Source organism: Petromyzon marinus, chromosome 3 (genome assembly GCF_048934315.1).
Source record: "Petromyzon marinus isolate PM22_M1 ecotype Great Lakes invasive population chromosome 3, UKy_Petmar_22M1.pri1.0, whole genome shotgun sequence".
In the NCBI taxonomy this organism is placed as follows: Eukaryota; Metazoa; Chordata; class Hyperoartia; order Petromyzontiformes; family Petromyzontidae; genus Petromyzon; species Petromyzon marinus.
In genome coordinates, this window is record NC_133669.1 from 7,480,735 (window position 1) to 7,495,756 (window position 15,022).

The 15,022-nt window shown below is 48.9% G+C and overlaps 1 protein-coding gene across 1 annotated transcript in view; it reads left to right on the forward strand.

Moving 5' to 3' along the window:
* Positions 1-118: 118 nt before the first annotated feature.
* LOC116952891 (axin-1-like) overlaps positions 119-15,022 on the forward strand; it is a 29,247-nt gene continuing 14,343 nt past the window's right edge. Inside the window, exons 1-5 of the mRNA XM_076073459.1 lie at positions 119-1,969; positions 2,393-2,547; positions 6,767-7,664; positions 13,043-13,261; positions 14,434-14,530. Of these exons, the coding sequence (XP_075929574.1) occupies positions 6,787-7,664; positions 13,043-13,261; positions 14,434-14,530 (1,194 nt within the window). The 5' untranslated portion in view covers positions 119-1,969; positions 2,393-2,547; positions 6,767-6,786. The remainder of the gene's footprint in view (positions 1,970-2,392; positions 2,548-6,766; positions 7,665-13,042; positions 13,262-14,433; positions 14,531-15,022) is intronic.

The following is a 15,022-nucleotide window of genomic DNA, read 5'->3' on the forward strand; positions in this document are numbered from 1 at the left end:
GTATCAAAAAGTATATTTAATTAAGTAGCACGTGTTTATATTTAAAGTTGCACATTTTGATGTGAAGTCACATTTCTCAAACCCCCCCCCCCCCTCGTCACATATCGTCACAAATGTCTGACCCCCCCCCCCCCCTTAGTCATCAATCAACAGTGATTCTTTCACTCAATTACGTGCACTGAATCATGTGTAAGAATCGATGACCTCCGATGTATACCAATTATATACATTTCAGCTCATAAAGCAAGAGAGACAGAAGGAGACTTTATAATTAATACTAGAATTAAACAGCAACCCAAAAATCGTGACAAGTTATCAAATCACAAAGCCTCCAGTCGGGGTGAATCATTAACGGTTAAAACTCATACATGAGCATTGGGGATATTTTTGCTTAAAGAGGTGGTGTGCTATACTGTACATTAGTACAGTCATAATACGTACTGTAGCAATTGCAAGTGTGGGGTTTTTTTTTAAATGATAAATTAATGGTATTGTTACATACCGTGCCTACTTTATTACGGACCAATGCAGACCTTATTGGTCACCCCGTGCCCTTATACATCTCAACGTTCATCCTACAAAGTCTCATCACAAGGGAGAAACAAAAAAACATTTGCCCATATTAAAACGGCTATACGCCGTATGGACCTGAAAACTAAATTTTCCTGTACAAGAATACGCGCAAACCGTATGGGTTGACCCAGTACGTTGTTAGCTGTGTAATGATATTTATTCGGTCATATTTTTTAAAAGCCAAAGTGGCTCTACGCTTAAACGAGTGTGGGAAGGTGTTTGCCCCAAACCAGTGGTGTTTTATCAAACCTTCGTGCAAAGGGGGGCTGTATCTCAATAACAAGACCACAGTTGACTGTGGTCTTGTTCAGGAGATTAATTCCAATATTGAGGTCTGCTGGCCACGAGAGGGCTTCAGGAGAAAGTGTGTGCAGTTTTGCTATTTCTCCGTTGAAGGAGGGCGGATTACGGTGGTTTACTATATGGTCCATAGTTTGGATTGCATTTTGACAGTTGCATTGTTGCTTCTTTCATTGTCCATTCATGAAGGCGATGGGCGCAGCGGCCTGTTCATTTTCTGATGCGTTTTATGGTACACCGGTGTCTTCGAGGAATGTAAAAGCCATAAGGTGCGATGTTTGGGTATCGAATTAGGTGTTTATTGTGGACGTCTGCGTTGTGCCATTCTGTTCGCCAGCGTTCTTCCGAATGTGTGAGATTCTAGGATAATGGTACGAATTTGGCTGCATCATAACTTGTAAAAAAAACACTTTCAAATGGATAATTGCAACCAATAATGAGTGTTTAGTATGTTGGTAGAAACTGGAGTACCCAGAGGAACCCCCACGGATACAATTGAATAACATGCAAAGTTGCACAGATCGATACAATAATCCACTCACTGTAATTCTATATCCGTGCCAACTCGTAACCCAGCAGGATTTGAAGTTTCACAAATATGCATGATCCACCGATCCTTGCCTCCAAAGCTCCATGAACCACGGGTGTGTGCCACCACGCCCGATTAAAGAGAGAGAGACAAGCCAGAATGTTGTGGCTACCCTCTCACCTCAGAGTCAATGGACTCACCAACTTTTCATTGCCCCAATACTCACAACACCCAGTCAACCTGTCGAGTCTTCTCGGCTACCCTCCTCCTCTCCCCTCCCCTCCCAGTGCAAGCCACCCTTCTTTTCGCCCTCCCACTCTCTTGCCACGGCCACGCCCGCCAGCCAGCCCGCCGCTCGGGGGAAATGCGCCTCTTTCCAACGCCGGACACATTTGTATGGTCGAGACTTGCACAGGCGAGCCACTTGGTGAGCGCCGGGGAAACGTGTACACAAGAGTAACACCGTAGCCGGGATCTTCTCTGTCTCAGCGTGAACTCGGCAACAACAACACCACCATCATCATCGTCGTGGTCATCGTCATCAGCAGCAAACAACAACAACTAGATGTGCGCCTGAGATTTTGTTGATTTTTTTTTTAGAATGTATCACGCCACGACTCCACCCCTATCTCCCCGTTAACTACCTTAATAACGATCTATCGGCCTGCCTATGTATCTTCTTCATACCTACATATCCACTCAGCTACCTGTTCACCTTCAAACCCAACTTATTACGCACCTATCGTCACACGTATCTACCTATTCCTTGCTTATCTGCATCTCTTATCTGCATATCTACTTACCTGCTTATCTGCTTACCTTCTTGTATCACAACCAACCTCCTTATCTCATAACGATCACTTCTTCCCTATCAATTTATCTACCTACCTTCATGAATACATACGTACCTACCTTCCTAGCTGCTTACAGATCTTCCTGCCTACCCACCCCAGACGACCACCTCACCCTCCCAAGCTTGCTTGCCTCCAGAGACCGGGGCGGTTGGACCCTGGTCGCGCGGCGTGGGTGAATGTCCACCTCCAAGCCTGGGTGAGAAGAAGGCGAGGAAGAGGGGGGAAGAGGTGGAGTGAGAAGGGGCGGAGAGCGCGGAGCGACGTGGAAACGAACTCCGGCGGAGGCACCAGGTGGGCAACCCAATTGTACCCCCCGTCGTGTGCGGGTGGCGTTTGCTCGGGCCGCTCCGCCACCGGGCATCGATGGCACTTGCATGGGGGGGGGTAGGTTTGTGTGTGTGTGTGCGTGTTGGTGGTCGCGCGTGGTGCCGGCCACCCGCACCCTCGGTGTGCCACGGTGGCGGCCTTCACAGGTGCTCGATAACAGCACCAGCCCCAACAGTCTTGTAAAGGCTATACGGGCGGTGGGGGATCTTTGATTTAGGAGGTTGTGTGTGGGGAGAGAGGTGGTGGTAGCGGTTAGCGCCACCAACACCGGCGCGCCAGGGTTCGATTCCCGCTCACGGTCAACGCCAGTGACGATTATCTGAACGGGTCCTGGGCTTCCCCTCGGTCGACTCGGCCTCAAATGAGTACCTGGTGCGGTGGGTAAAATATCAGCACTGGGGCGACAAAGGCGGTCGGGTGTGGTGCTGGCCACCCACACCCTCGTGTTTTCACGGTGCCGGCCTTCATAGGTGCTCGCTAACAGCACTTGCCCCAACAGTTTGTGCAGGCTGTATACGGGGGGATCTTTTGTCTTTGTGTGTGTGTTGAACTTCTTTCGCACAGTGCTAATCGGAGGTGCGGGTGAAGGACAATAAACTAAACAGATAAAGCAGTTCTTAAAGCAATTAGTTTTCAATCTGGATTTAAAAGTGCTTTCTAATACATTTGAACCATGATTGGCAGTTAAGCCCCCCCCTCCCCGGGAAAACCAAAAAAATCGTCTTGCTGGGTCGGTCGTGATGATTTTTCTAGATCAAGGGCCCTCCACTTGGCTTACAATTGTATTTTGTACATTGGTGAACTCAAATACAATAGCCCTTTAGTGTGTTGCCTTATTGGCTCTAATAAGTGTGATTAAATGTAAATCAATGGAAGAATAACAATTGCTGCATTGGGGAGTAATACGGTTCTGCAAAAAATAGGTTGGACGGACAACTTACATACAGTACTTGCTTTCAAATGTATTTCAAGACGAGTTTTGAGTGCCTTGTATTTGTGACACTGATGACCCCGTTTAGGCAATTACCCGGATATCTTTTTGCACTGCAGATCCGCGATGCTGCGTAAGCACCGACTCGACAATTTAAACAAAGAAAGAAACCAACATAAAAAAACCCCCATCGAAAATTGCAGAAAACACCTGCAGAGGATCCATGGTAGACAAATTCACGTTCTTCAATCCCCCCCTTCCCCCATCATCGCCGCCGCCACCACCACCGCTCTCCCGCCGTCTTAATTAATTTGCTGGCTGTGCCTCATCACCCCTAATTACATTCGTCTACATCATCGTCATCATTCGTCGTCGTCTTACATAATACAGGTTTTTTTTGGGGGGGGGGGGTAAGATCTCGTAAATATATAAATGTGTCGTTAAAGCCGACACCACCCGACACAGCCAATTAGTAATGTTTGTCACGTAAACAGAACGTGGTCAATTCGTCACACTAGTACAACAACACCGGCGTTTTGGAGAGCCAAGCCACGACATTTACAATCCGAGTACGACGTTTCGCCAGTAATTACAACTAGCTTCATCAGGCGACAGCCACATTCATCGTCGTCGTCGTCACAGTCTTGAGCTGGTACCACAAGCTGCAAGGGGCGGCTGTGTGCGTTGCTCATGCAGCAGCAGCAGCAGCAGGCGATGCTGCCCGTGACTATGCCGCACGCTGTGTACAACAACGAGACCAGTAGGGTGACGACGTCCGTCTGACACTAGCGTGGTGAAGTATGGTCAAGCAAGCAAGCCAGCCAGCCCCCCCCACCTCAATATAGTTGATGGTCGACGATGCGGCAATCGACTCATCTCGACGAGCTGTACACGATGGCACTCTTCAAAGTTTAATTTTTCGACAACGGATTTTGTTATGCTGACGTTTGGCGTTTCGAGATCGCGGAGTGTGGCACTGATTTCGGATCGATTGGTACCCCAGTAGCGGATTGAAGTACACCCCTGGGAGAAAAAAAAATCAGTGTCCCCAGAAATAACATATTTAGTTGCCTCGGCAATTTTGTCTTATTTGGTTACCCCGTGGTACCGCCATCAGGACCACAGGTTGCTCACTCACGGGGCACTTGTCCCAAACAGTCTGTTGAGGCTACATGGCTGCGTGGATCTTTTGTCTTTGTTTGCCGTGTGCGCCGCTGGGGGAGCGGTGTGGCGCAGTGGACAACACCGGTGGCGATTTATCTGAACCGGTCCTAAGGCCCTCACCCTAGGTCGACTCAGCCTGAAATGAGCACCTGGCGCGGTGTGTAAACATCGCCACTGGGAGGGAGACAAAGGCGGCCGGGCGTGGTGCTGTCACTCCCCCCCCCCGTTGTGTACTGCGAACAATGCAGCAGTGCACCTTGATATATGATGCAGTTGTCGTGCTGTGTATTGTCTCATGTGTGTGTGTGTACACGTGGTACTGTTGTTGGGACTGTGGGGCCGTCTATACATTACGTCACGTACCTGGGGGGGGGCGGTAGTGAGAAATATGACGTCACATCAAATTGCGCAACTTTAAATAAATATAGACAACACGTTCTACTTAATTAAATAGACTTTTTAATAAATGTTTTCTCCTAAAACATCAGTGCAGCGCCACATCAGATACGCACTACAATGACAATAGTTTAAAGCAATTTGAAGCATGTTTTTGGGGGGGGGCAGAGCTTTGTGACGTCATATTTGAGGGGGGGGTCTGACTTTTTGTGACGCCATGTGACGATTGGGGGGGGGGGTCAAAAATCGTCCAAAATCGCGTGACGTCATTTATGGGCGGCCCCTGTAGACGATGCCGTTAAAGTGCCGCGGCGCTGCGTCCTCGACTGCATATTGTACAACATCATCTGTTCACCACTAAGTGGCCGTGACGCCACCAGGGCGCTTGTGCCAGGCTAGGTGCACTTCATAGTATTGCTGCAACATGTATCTACAGTATGTTTACTGTATGTGCACAACGTACAGTGCTCAATAGACTGTATCAAGTCCATGTGTATGTGCTTAAACTGTGTACTGTACGTGTGAATTATTGCTAAAGTGTGTTTATACAGTACTTAAGTCATGTGCATGTACAGCATATGAAGGACTGCACATACAGCATGCGTCCTATACATCCGAGTACACGTGGACGGTAATGCCATCAACGTCGCTGAATGCGCCCGGTCTCTCGTCCGATGTCCGAAGCTAAGCAGGCTGGAAACTGGTTGGTACTTGAACGGGGGCAGGAGTTGACAGATCAGCAATGGATTCTTGATTCTATCTGTGCGGAAGCTTTGAGCGTCGCCCCTCTCATCTGTAGGGTTTTTTTCCTTCTCTCAGGGTACTCGGCAGTTCCTTCCACGCGATCCCACACGAAGCCACATCCGCTCATGTATGGAATTGGCCAAATATCCCAATGCAGGACCCGCGTGAAAAGAGAGTCTCTCTTTAGACTGAGACTTTCCCGGGCAAAGAGCAGCATCACTTATTTTCATGTTTATGGCCGTAACTCATCTTCCATCGCAAGTCCGTATAACGAAGGTGATTGTTTATATATTTGACCATGTATCCTTATGCGAGTGAAGTTTCTGAACTTTTAGTTGTTTTCTTCCAATATATGCACATGTTACGTGCTATACCGTCCACTGTAGTATTGTTTGTGCATGTGTAATGTGTGTAGACAACCAGGATGTAGCACAGTTGGTAGAATGGCAGGGGTCCCAAAGTACATTGAAGTCCCAGCCACAGTTGACTCAGCATCATCCTCCCCTTCATCACCACCACATAAACACCCTCAACATCATGATCCCCAGCATCAGTGTCCCTACCATCAGGATCATCTGCTCGACTATCAGCGTCATAATCACCACCACTGCCAGTAGTATCATTACCGAAACCACTATCGTCATCGCCCTTCTGCGATGAATGGTGGTGATGGTTGGTAAAATCGCCCATTTGAGTGAGCATGAAGACACCGACATGAATGCATTGACAATGCTGTTGTTTATTCTTTCTTTGATGGTAAAGGTACGGCCTTGCAATTGTGCTTGCTTCCACCACTGCTGGGGGGAAATGGAGCTCCAGAGAGCACCTCTATATGGTTTTGTCGACGACGTTTCCACATTGTCTTGGGAATGGATGTTACTGTTTTTCATTTAAGCTCTATTCCATTTTAATTCAAGTTATTATTCTTGTTGCCGTTGACCACGTTAGAGCTTCGAGCGCGTGCACGCATGCTCGCTGCTTGCGACGCGATGCTCCACGCGGACGCCAGCTCATTCTTCACGGAGGATACGCTCAGACCGCCGGTGCCAGGGGAAGAAGGGAAAGGAGCCAAATATCGATGCGCAGCAAGAACGGCAGCGGCAGTGCAGCAAAGTGTCCATAAGCCAATTCAGACGGTGCTGCTGGTGCAATCGTCACCATCTCCGGGGAGCCCCACATCGGCACGCCGGTCGAACGAGCCAGAGGGCAGCGCGTCGCCGCCGGTGCCGTGCCCGCTGTGGGGAGAGTCTCTGCAGACACTGCTGGAGGACTGCGACGGCGCCAGCCTCTTCCGCGCCTTCCTGGCAAGCGACAGCTCCGAGGACATGCTCGACTTCTGGTTCGCCTGCGCCGGCTACCGCAGGCTAGGCCACGCCGACGGCGGCCGGCGGCTCGGGCTGGCGCGTGCCATTCACCGAAGGTACCTGGCCGAGGGCGGCGACGGGCGCGGCTCCGTGTCCCAGCTCCTATCGCCGGGTACGCGGGCCCGCGTGCGCCGGGGCGTGGAGAGCGGCCGGGCAGAGCTGTCGCTGCTTGACGAGGCGCAGGGGGAGGTGCACGCGGCGCTGGAGGCCGGAGCCTACGTGGCCTTTCTCAAGTCCGACGTCCTGGCGGAGTACGCGCGCTCAGGCGGGAACAGCCCAGGGCCCGGGGCCGAGGCGCTGGTCCTGGGGCCTCGAGGGGGCTGCTACGGCGGGGAGGAGAGACGGGAGCGCGGGGTCTGCGCATCCTTCCAAGCGTCCGGCAGAGCCGTGACGTTCGTGCAACGGCTTGCGGCGGCAGCAGTGGTGGAAGCGGAGCAGAGGAGAGACGGGGAGAAGTCGGCACATGACGAGGCTGGGAGAAGGTAAGAGCTCGCCACGCGCAGAATCTTTTTCACCGAGTGGCAGTGACGTCACCGTGGTGTCGCTGCCAAGCCAAGGGCACGGAGTGACGAAGATTCGCTGACAAGCTGTCAGGTTCAGGTGAACAGAAATAGTCAAACATTTTCTGAGTAGACCCATCTGATGTATGCACCGCCCGTGTTAATAATGCATGCGTGGATGACAACCATCGACCTAGGTATTAGGGGGTAACCGACCAAAATGGCAGACGGATGCATTGACCGCGTTTCGCTAATTTAATGCAGTGCCGTCACTAGAGTCCACCTGCCCAAACACCGACATTGGTGCAGCATGCGCCTTGGCTTAATTAGAAAGCATAATCCTCAACTGCCAAATAAAATGTCAATTATGTAATTCAAATAGCCATTAAACGTTTATACAAAACAACATAAACCAATGGTATGGTCGGTAAGTCCATTACGTGCTGCCCATAGTAAAACGTGCATGGGTAGCAAGGGATGATGGGTTACACGGACCCTTGACAGATTTTTCAATGCTTAAGTGCTTGGGCCAAAAGCATATATTGACGTTGCCTGTATTAACATTGTAAAATCTTTGCCTTCAAAGGCATATAACTAAAATATTTAATTCCTCTATGTGGTACGAAAGTGCAGCCCCTGCAACTGCTCGCTCACCACTGCTGGCAGAAGGACCCCCAATAGAAGGAGCTCTCGGGAGCTCCCTCTAGAGGAATTTGTATGTAGTGCATAAAAAAACACCGCACACAAAACTGAAGGCCTATTTTAAACCCTTACACGTGTCCCTGAATCTTGTAATTTCATCAATAAATTATCCTGTAATCCCCCCCCACGACCCCCTCCCCCACCACCTCTCTTTAAATTGAAGATTCAAACTGTTACATATCTAAAACTGTATGGAAATATAAGTTGCAGCACATGGCTTGAAGGCTACTGATTCCCGGAGCGAGATAACCCCCCCCCCCCACCGTGGCCCTTGTAGTCTGTAGGAAATAACACAGCGCAGGCAAGGAACAAACAAATAGTGATATAGAATCGTTGTATTCCTGTTTTGGCTGCTGAACCCAAGAACTTGTGCCCCAAGTCTTTGAACTCGGGAGCCGTACACCGGAGGAGCGAACTTTCTGAAGTCTTGCCAAAAGCAACTTTATTACGAGAGGCGCATATGTCGCATGGCCGCTGTTAACGCCGTTGTAAAGATCAAACCCCTTTTGTTCTTTATTGCTGCGGCACGATGAACTGCGCCACATCGGCGTGCCACAATGAAAGTGTCGGGGCGTGGTGGCGCTCCGGGTGGAGAGTGGGTGGATCGCGCAGCCAGAGAGAGAGGGACATCCTAGTGTGCTGATGGGCTGTGTGAGGTGGCTCGGAGGTAGTAGCAGTACAGAAAGTGGGTTCCTGACCACAACTGTGCCGATCGCCGTCGGTCTTCTCGCAAAATACTCGGAGGGAAAAAAATAGTTCGGCGAGCATCCCAATGCGGGTGCCCTCCGAGAAAATAATCTTGAGAATCGGTGAGGCAAGATTTGCCTGCCTAAGTGAATTTGGGGCAGGTGCCAAGCACCATTGACAGCCCTGGAACCAGAAGTGGATGTCTATCATTGCTATCGCGGGTCCCAGCCTATCCGTGGAGCAGCCACCGTTTCAATTTCGAGTTAAGCCCCTCCAGGCACAGCAACACTCGGCTCCGTTCTGCTTGGATACTTAAATTGCAGCATCAAAAGGAGGAAAGTTGAGTTCCCACGCAAATTGAGAAAATGCACTCACCTCCTCGATACAGCCCTGAGCCAGTGGTGGAAATTCCACATTGTTATGGATGGGATAGTTCTTGTGTTCTTGGCCTCGAAGGGTTGAAGGGCTGAGCCAAACCCCAGCTGGGATTTGAACTCTCGAACTTCCGCGTGCAAGCCGTGCACCTGACTGCTGAGTCACCCAGCCGGTTAATAAATTACAGTTATCATTGAAGTGCTGTGGTGGAGGGGGTGACACAGTGGTTGGTGCTCTGTGCTGTGAACACCTCGCTTGCGAGTGTGATTCCCAGCCCTAGCTAACATCAATGCCGTGTGATGTCTTCACCGATCTGTGGTCCCCCTCTTCACCAAGCTGCACTTACCAACGTGGTGAAATATGGTCTACAACCTCCATGACTGAAAAGCACGGGGAAGCCTTTATCCAGCCGTCGATTGACAAAAGGTTGCAAATTAATAAACGTCATTGTAGTATGTATCTATTTCTCTCCAAATGATAACGTCAGTTATTTCAATATTTTTATTTAAAAAAAAACTCTTGAGAAGCTACATTGTCCACAGCCCTCTAGCACGCACCATTGTGTTCGCCAGCACAGGCATGTGATAATGATGTTAGTAAGAATTATAACACTTCATAACCTTCGGGAGAACCCGCTGAGACACAGACGGCGCATTGTGGGAGAGACCTGGGATACATAGAATGCATAGAACGGCTTAACAGTGGCATGATTGATAGATCAAATTGTCAGGCACGTCTGTTGTTGACATCGGCACAGTACAATTTGGATACAGAAAGTTGCTAAGGGGTATAATAATTATAAAGTTCCCATGGTGGTGTGTGCCAGTCTTTCACATAGGATGACCGCTGTTCACATCACACTGAGTGGTACAGGAGTTCAACACCATGCATTAAAAACATTTTGGTGCTCACGATAACCGAACAGTCATCACATACAAAATATTTGTTTGTGTTGTTTTAAATCGGGCCACATTACCTGGAATGAATCTGATAAGGAACAGAACAACAACTAAACAAGTGCCAATAAAAGGATGAACATATGCATGCTCAGAGTTACACCAAGAGATGGAAGGACGAACGCATGGCTCAGAGAATATAAACGCACATTGTAGACGTAATGTTTACTGTTAAGAAATGGCGAGCAGGCTTCGGCAAGGAGACGTCGTTGGGATTGGACAATGGCAGATGGATGAGACTGGTGATGGAAGTGGCAACCCCAGGAGAGAACGCACACGACGCCAACCAACCATGATGGAGGTGCAACATTGGGATCGGTTAATGCGCAGGGAGTGAAATATATTGTGGCATCGTAGGGCCGTGAGGGTTGGCAACAACATGGGGGGAGGGGCCTTCGTCCGGCATGGCTGATTAAGACATTGGTATTGTTGTATTAAATTAGGTCACGTGATCCCTGCAGCCACGAGAGAGGGAACTACAGTGTCCCACAAGTAGAAGGAAACATCGATCTGTGAATCAAGTCATGGTCCAGAATTGTAATCATTCAATCACCAATTATTTTATTGATGCCGAAGATATGACAGGCAAAGTTGACCTCCAGCCAGGATTTTAATTCACGACCATCTGAATGTGAGTCAAACACTCTCACCACGATGGTGTGAAATTTCATAGAAGAATGGGAGATTGATCACGAATGCGGAAGAGTTTTGGACATGAGAGGTAATGGTTCAGGAGATGAGGGCATAGTGAGAACTTTATATAATGCGGTAAGATTAAGTTCACACGACAGAACAATCAGGACGCGAGCAGATATAGGAAACGGTGACAACGAACTGGCTTGACAAACAGGCCCATGCCTCCTTAATCTCCGTTTCAAGCCACCGAGTATGAAAAGGGGGGGGGGGGTGTGGGGGGGTTGGGCGGGGTGTGGGGGGTTGGGAGGGGGTGCTTTTTGATCCTGCAGCTTTAGACCACCGAGCCACTTCAAAGGATGCCACATTTTACCCATTATCTACATTTATGCTACAGTCGAGTGTTTTCCCAGCTGCTGTTAATGTTTGAAGCACTCGAGTGCTACGTTGGCCATGCCGGTGCTATTGAGCAAATTGAGATGTCGTGTTGAGCTCCCTCTGGCCTGGGTTTGCTAAGACCTGGGGCAGTTCTGAGAATTCCACACAAGGGATTCCTGGCCGGTGTGCACAGCTGGCCACTCAAAAAAAAGTCAGTCAAAAGTGATTTCCTGCTGAATTGAGCATCGAGGTAGTGTTCATCCTCTTATTTACAGCCCTGATCCAGTGGCAGAAAGTCCACATTCCTATGGCGGGGTTGAGCCTAACCATGAGATAATCACTGTTTACTTTTTTCCACAAAGCGGTACCTATTTAATCATCCCTGGGAGGATGATGACCCGAGTTAACCCCCCAACCAGGATTTGGACTCAAAACTTTCCAATTGCAAGACGCTGACTCTTCCGCTGAGCTATCTCTTCAGCTGGCCACTTGCATCTGTAATTGAGAGAAATACGCTGAAAGTGCATTTCAAAAGTGATTTTTTTTATTTTACTTTATATTTGCAATGTAGTGGTTGACTCACTGTGCCACAAACCCAGCTTCCCGGGTTAAATTCGCGGTCATGGCAAACATCAATGGCAAAGTATGGTCAAACAAAACCCATGATCAACACGGTGTGGGGAGGCATCCATGACAATTCGATGAATTGTCATAATTTAGGGTTGAGAATCGTTAAAATTACCGATTCATTTTTGTCTTGTTTTCACCATGTCCATTGTGTTAGGTAATAATATTTTCCGTATAGTTTTGTTAGCCTAATTATCACATTTGCACATTGCATCCTTTTATCAATTAACTGCTGGATGAGGGCCCTCCCACGCCGTGCGGGTCGTGGGGGTTGTTTTACCGTACTTCACCACGCCGGTCTGCGCGGATTGGTCAAGGAGGGGAGCATGGACGTGAGAGCGTAAGTGCATTGCAAAAATTGACTGTGCCACATTCACCTCTGCTACCCATAACAGCCTGTGACGACAAGCTGTGCAAGGTGGTTCCCTATTTAAGCACTATCCCGGCTCAAGCCTGGTTATCTTCCAAGATGTTTGTTTGTATGTTGACCTTTCGCACCGTACATAGACAACCATGCTGATCGGACGTGCGGGGGAAGGACCACAAACTAAATACAAAAAGCAGTTCTAAAGAAATGGGTTTTCAATCTAGATTTAAAAGTGCATGGCTCAAGTGGCTTCCTAATATCGGAAGGAAGAGCGTTCCAGATGGGCGCAGAGGCGCATCTGGAAGCACACCGTGTAGTGACCGTCTATGTTCGATGGTTAGCCAAAAGCCACTACGGGGATGACCAGATTTGTGTGATGGTTTTTTGCTCCTTGACGAGATCAGCAAGGTATTTTGGTTATAAGATCCGATGAGATGGGGCACAGTCTGTTGGGTAATTTGTTCGGACTCATTTTCCATATACCGCGATGCATGCCTCTCTGAGCGTGAGAATATATATTCGTCGGGCACGAGAATACATTTCAAACAACAATTCCACGGCCCTTGGCGTCTTCTCGGTTACGTGGCGCGGTGGGTTCGTAATGGAAGCGCTGTGCTGTGACCGCGGGCCCGCAGTGCCTGGGTGCGCCCGCGGGACCCGCCAAGCCTGGCGGAGTGGCGGGAGGGAGTCGATCCCGCGGCGCTGGGAGCGAGCAGCGGGAGCGACGCGGCCGGACCGAGCGACGACGCGAACGAGAGCAGTGAAGTCGGCAGGACGAGCGAGGCGAGCAGTGGGACGCGCTGGCCGAGTTGCACGAGTGGGCGTCCAAGGGATTCGGACCCCAAAAGCCTCGCGTGCGTGTTCTGCCACTGCTTTTGCTTCTGTGTTGCGTCGCCGGTTCGCGGCCATCCGCCGTCGTCGTTCACGTCGCCGTTCAACGCTGCAAATTTTGCCGTCTTCGCTTTAGCGTTATTTAATTACGGGCACCATTTGACGTGAACGTTTACCTTGGCACCGGGTTTCCCAGACTCCATTCCTCATGAGCCACCATGGTAGATCCATCTGGTAGGTCTACCTGAGTTTACCTGTTTTTCTCGGTTCAAGTACAAATTTAGTTATTCCATGCTGCACGTGCCTGATGAATGCTAACTTATACCATGGCAGCATCCCCCACAATTACCCTTACCTATGCTGCATAATGATTACTGCACACCAACGACAAATATCCGCCATATAGCCTTCATAGACCGTTGGGGCAAGTGCTCTTAGCGAGCACCTATGAAGGCTGACACGGTACACGAGTGGGTGGGTGGCCAGCACCAGGCCCGGCCGCCTTTGTCTCCATAGTGGTGATGTTTACACACCGTACTAAGTATTGATTTGAGGCTGAGTCGACCTAGGGGAGGCCCAGGACCGATTTAGATCATTGTCACTGGTGTTGGCCGTGAGTGGGAATTGAACTCGGGTCGACGGGTTCGTAGCACAGTGCGCTAACCGCTACACTGCTGCTCCCCACACAACGCCTTTCACTCACGTACACACTCACGAACCAGTCTCGACAGCACGCGGGACGATGTTTAGCAATCATGGGGCACATTCGGCATGTTATAAGTTGATTTGTATTTCAATAGCGGTAAATAGGTAAACTCGAAAAGGTGTACCGTGGTGGGTCCTGAGGAGTGGAGTTTTGGAAAACCCCGTCAAAATAATTTACTTATATATAACATCAAAATTTAACATCCTATTTTACTTCATGTTTCATTATTACCCGACCCAAGAGGCAATTCATTTTGTTATTTAGTCATTCACACTGAATTGCAATCACAATATATTCGCAATTGTAATTTCAGATAATGATGCTCCAGTAATTGCAACTGTAATTCACCACAGCTCTGATCATAACTGTTTACCGAATCAATTTACCGCCACCAATAACCTTCACCATTTATGAACACAAATTACCACAACGTTGGCTTTTGTAATAGAGAAATTAAAACGTTAACTTTCTTTTTCCAAATAATCGCAGAAAAATGTTCGATCCAGACCAATTAAAGTGTGGACAGAAGCAGGCTTGGTGCAGCAGCAGTAGCAGCAGCAGCAGCCACATGGAGGAAAGAATGAAAGTGAGTCACATCCTAAAATCAAATTTCAAAGCAGGGCCGCTTGAAGTGGGCTTCAGAGGATCTGCACCGCTGAGATTCTAGGTTAAAATCCAGGCAGCCACCTGTGATTAAACATGGGTTCTCACGTGTAGTGAGCTGATTGGCTCAGCCTGGTTACTTTGACACTAAGTTTGGTTTTGTACTTGATTTTTCTAAGTTCCTGCTCCGATAATTAAAAATTTTGGTTTGAATTTCATGTAACGAACATTACCCACTGTAGCACAGTGGGTAGCAGTGTGCTGCCATCTACTCTGTGGACCATAGGTCACTTCAAGGCATTTCAGAGGCAGCTCTATAAAATCCACTTCTGTGGGGCATTGTCTTACACAATGGGTTGCACTGATTTGCGACAGATCCGAATGAATTATTTGCCTCATGATATTCTGTTCATAGCACAATCGGGATAACATTTGGTGGGAAAAAAATACACGATTAAACCAATAAAACAAAAAT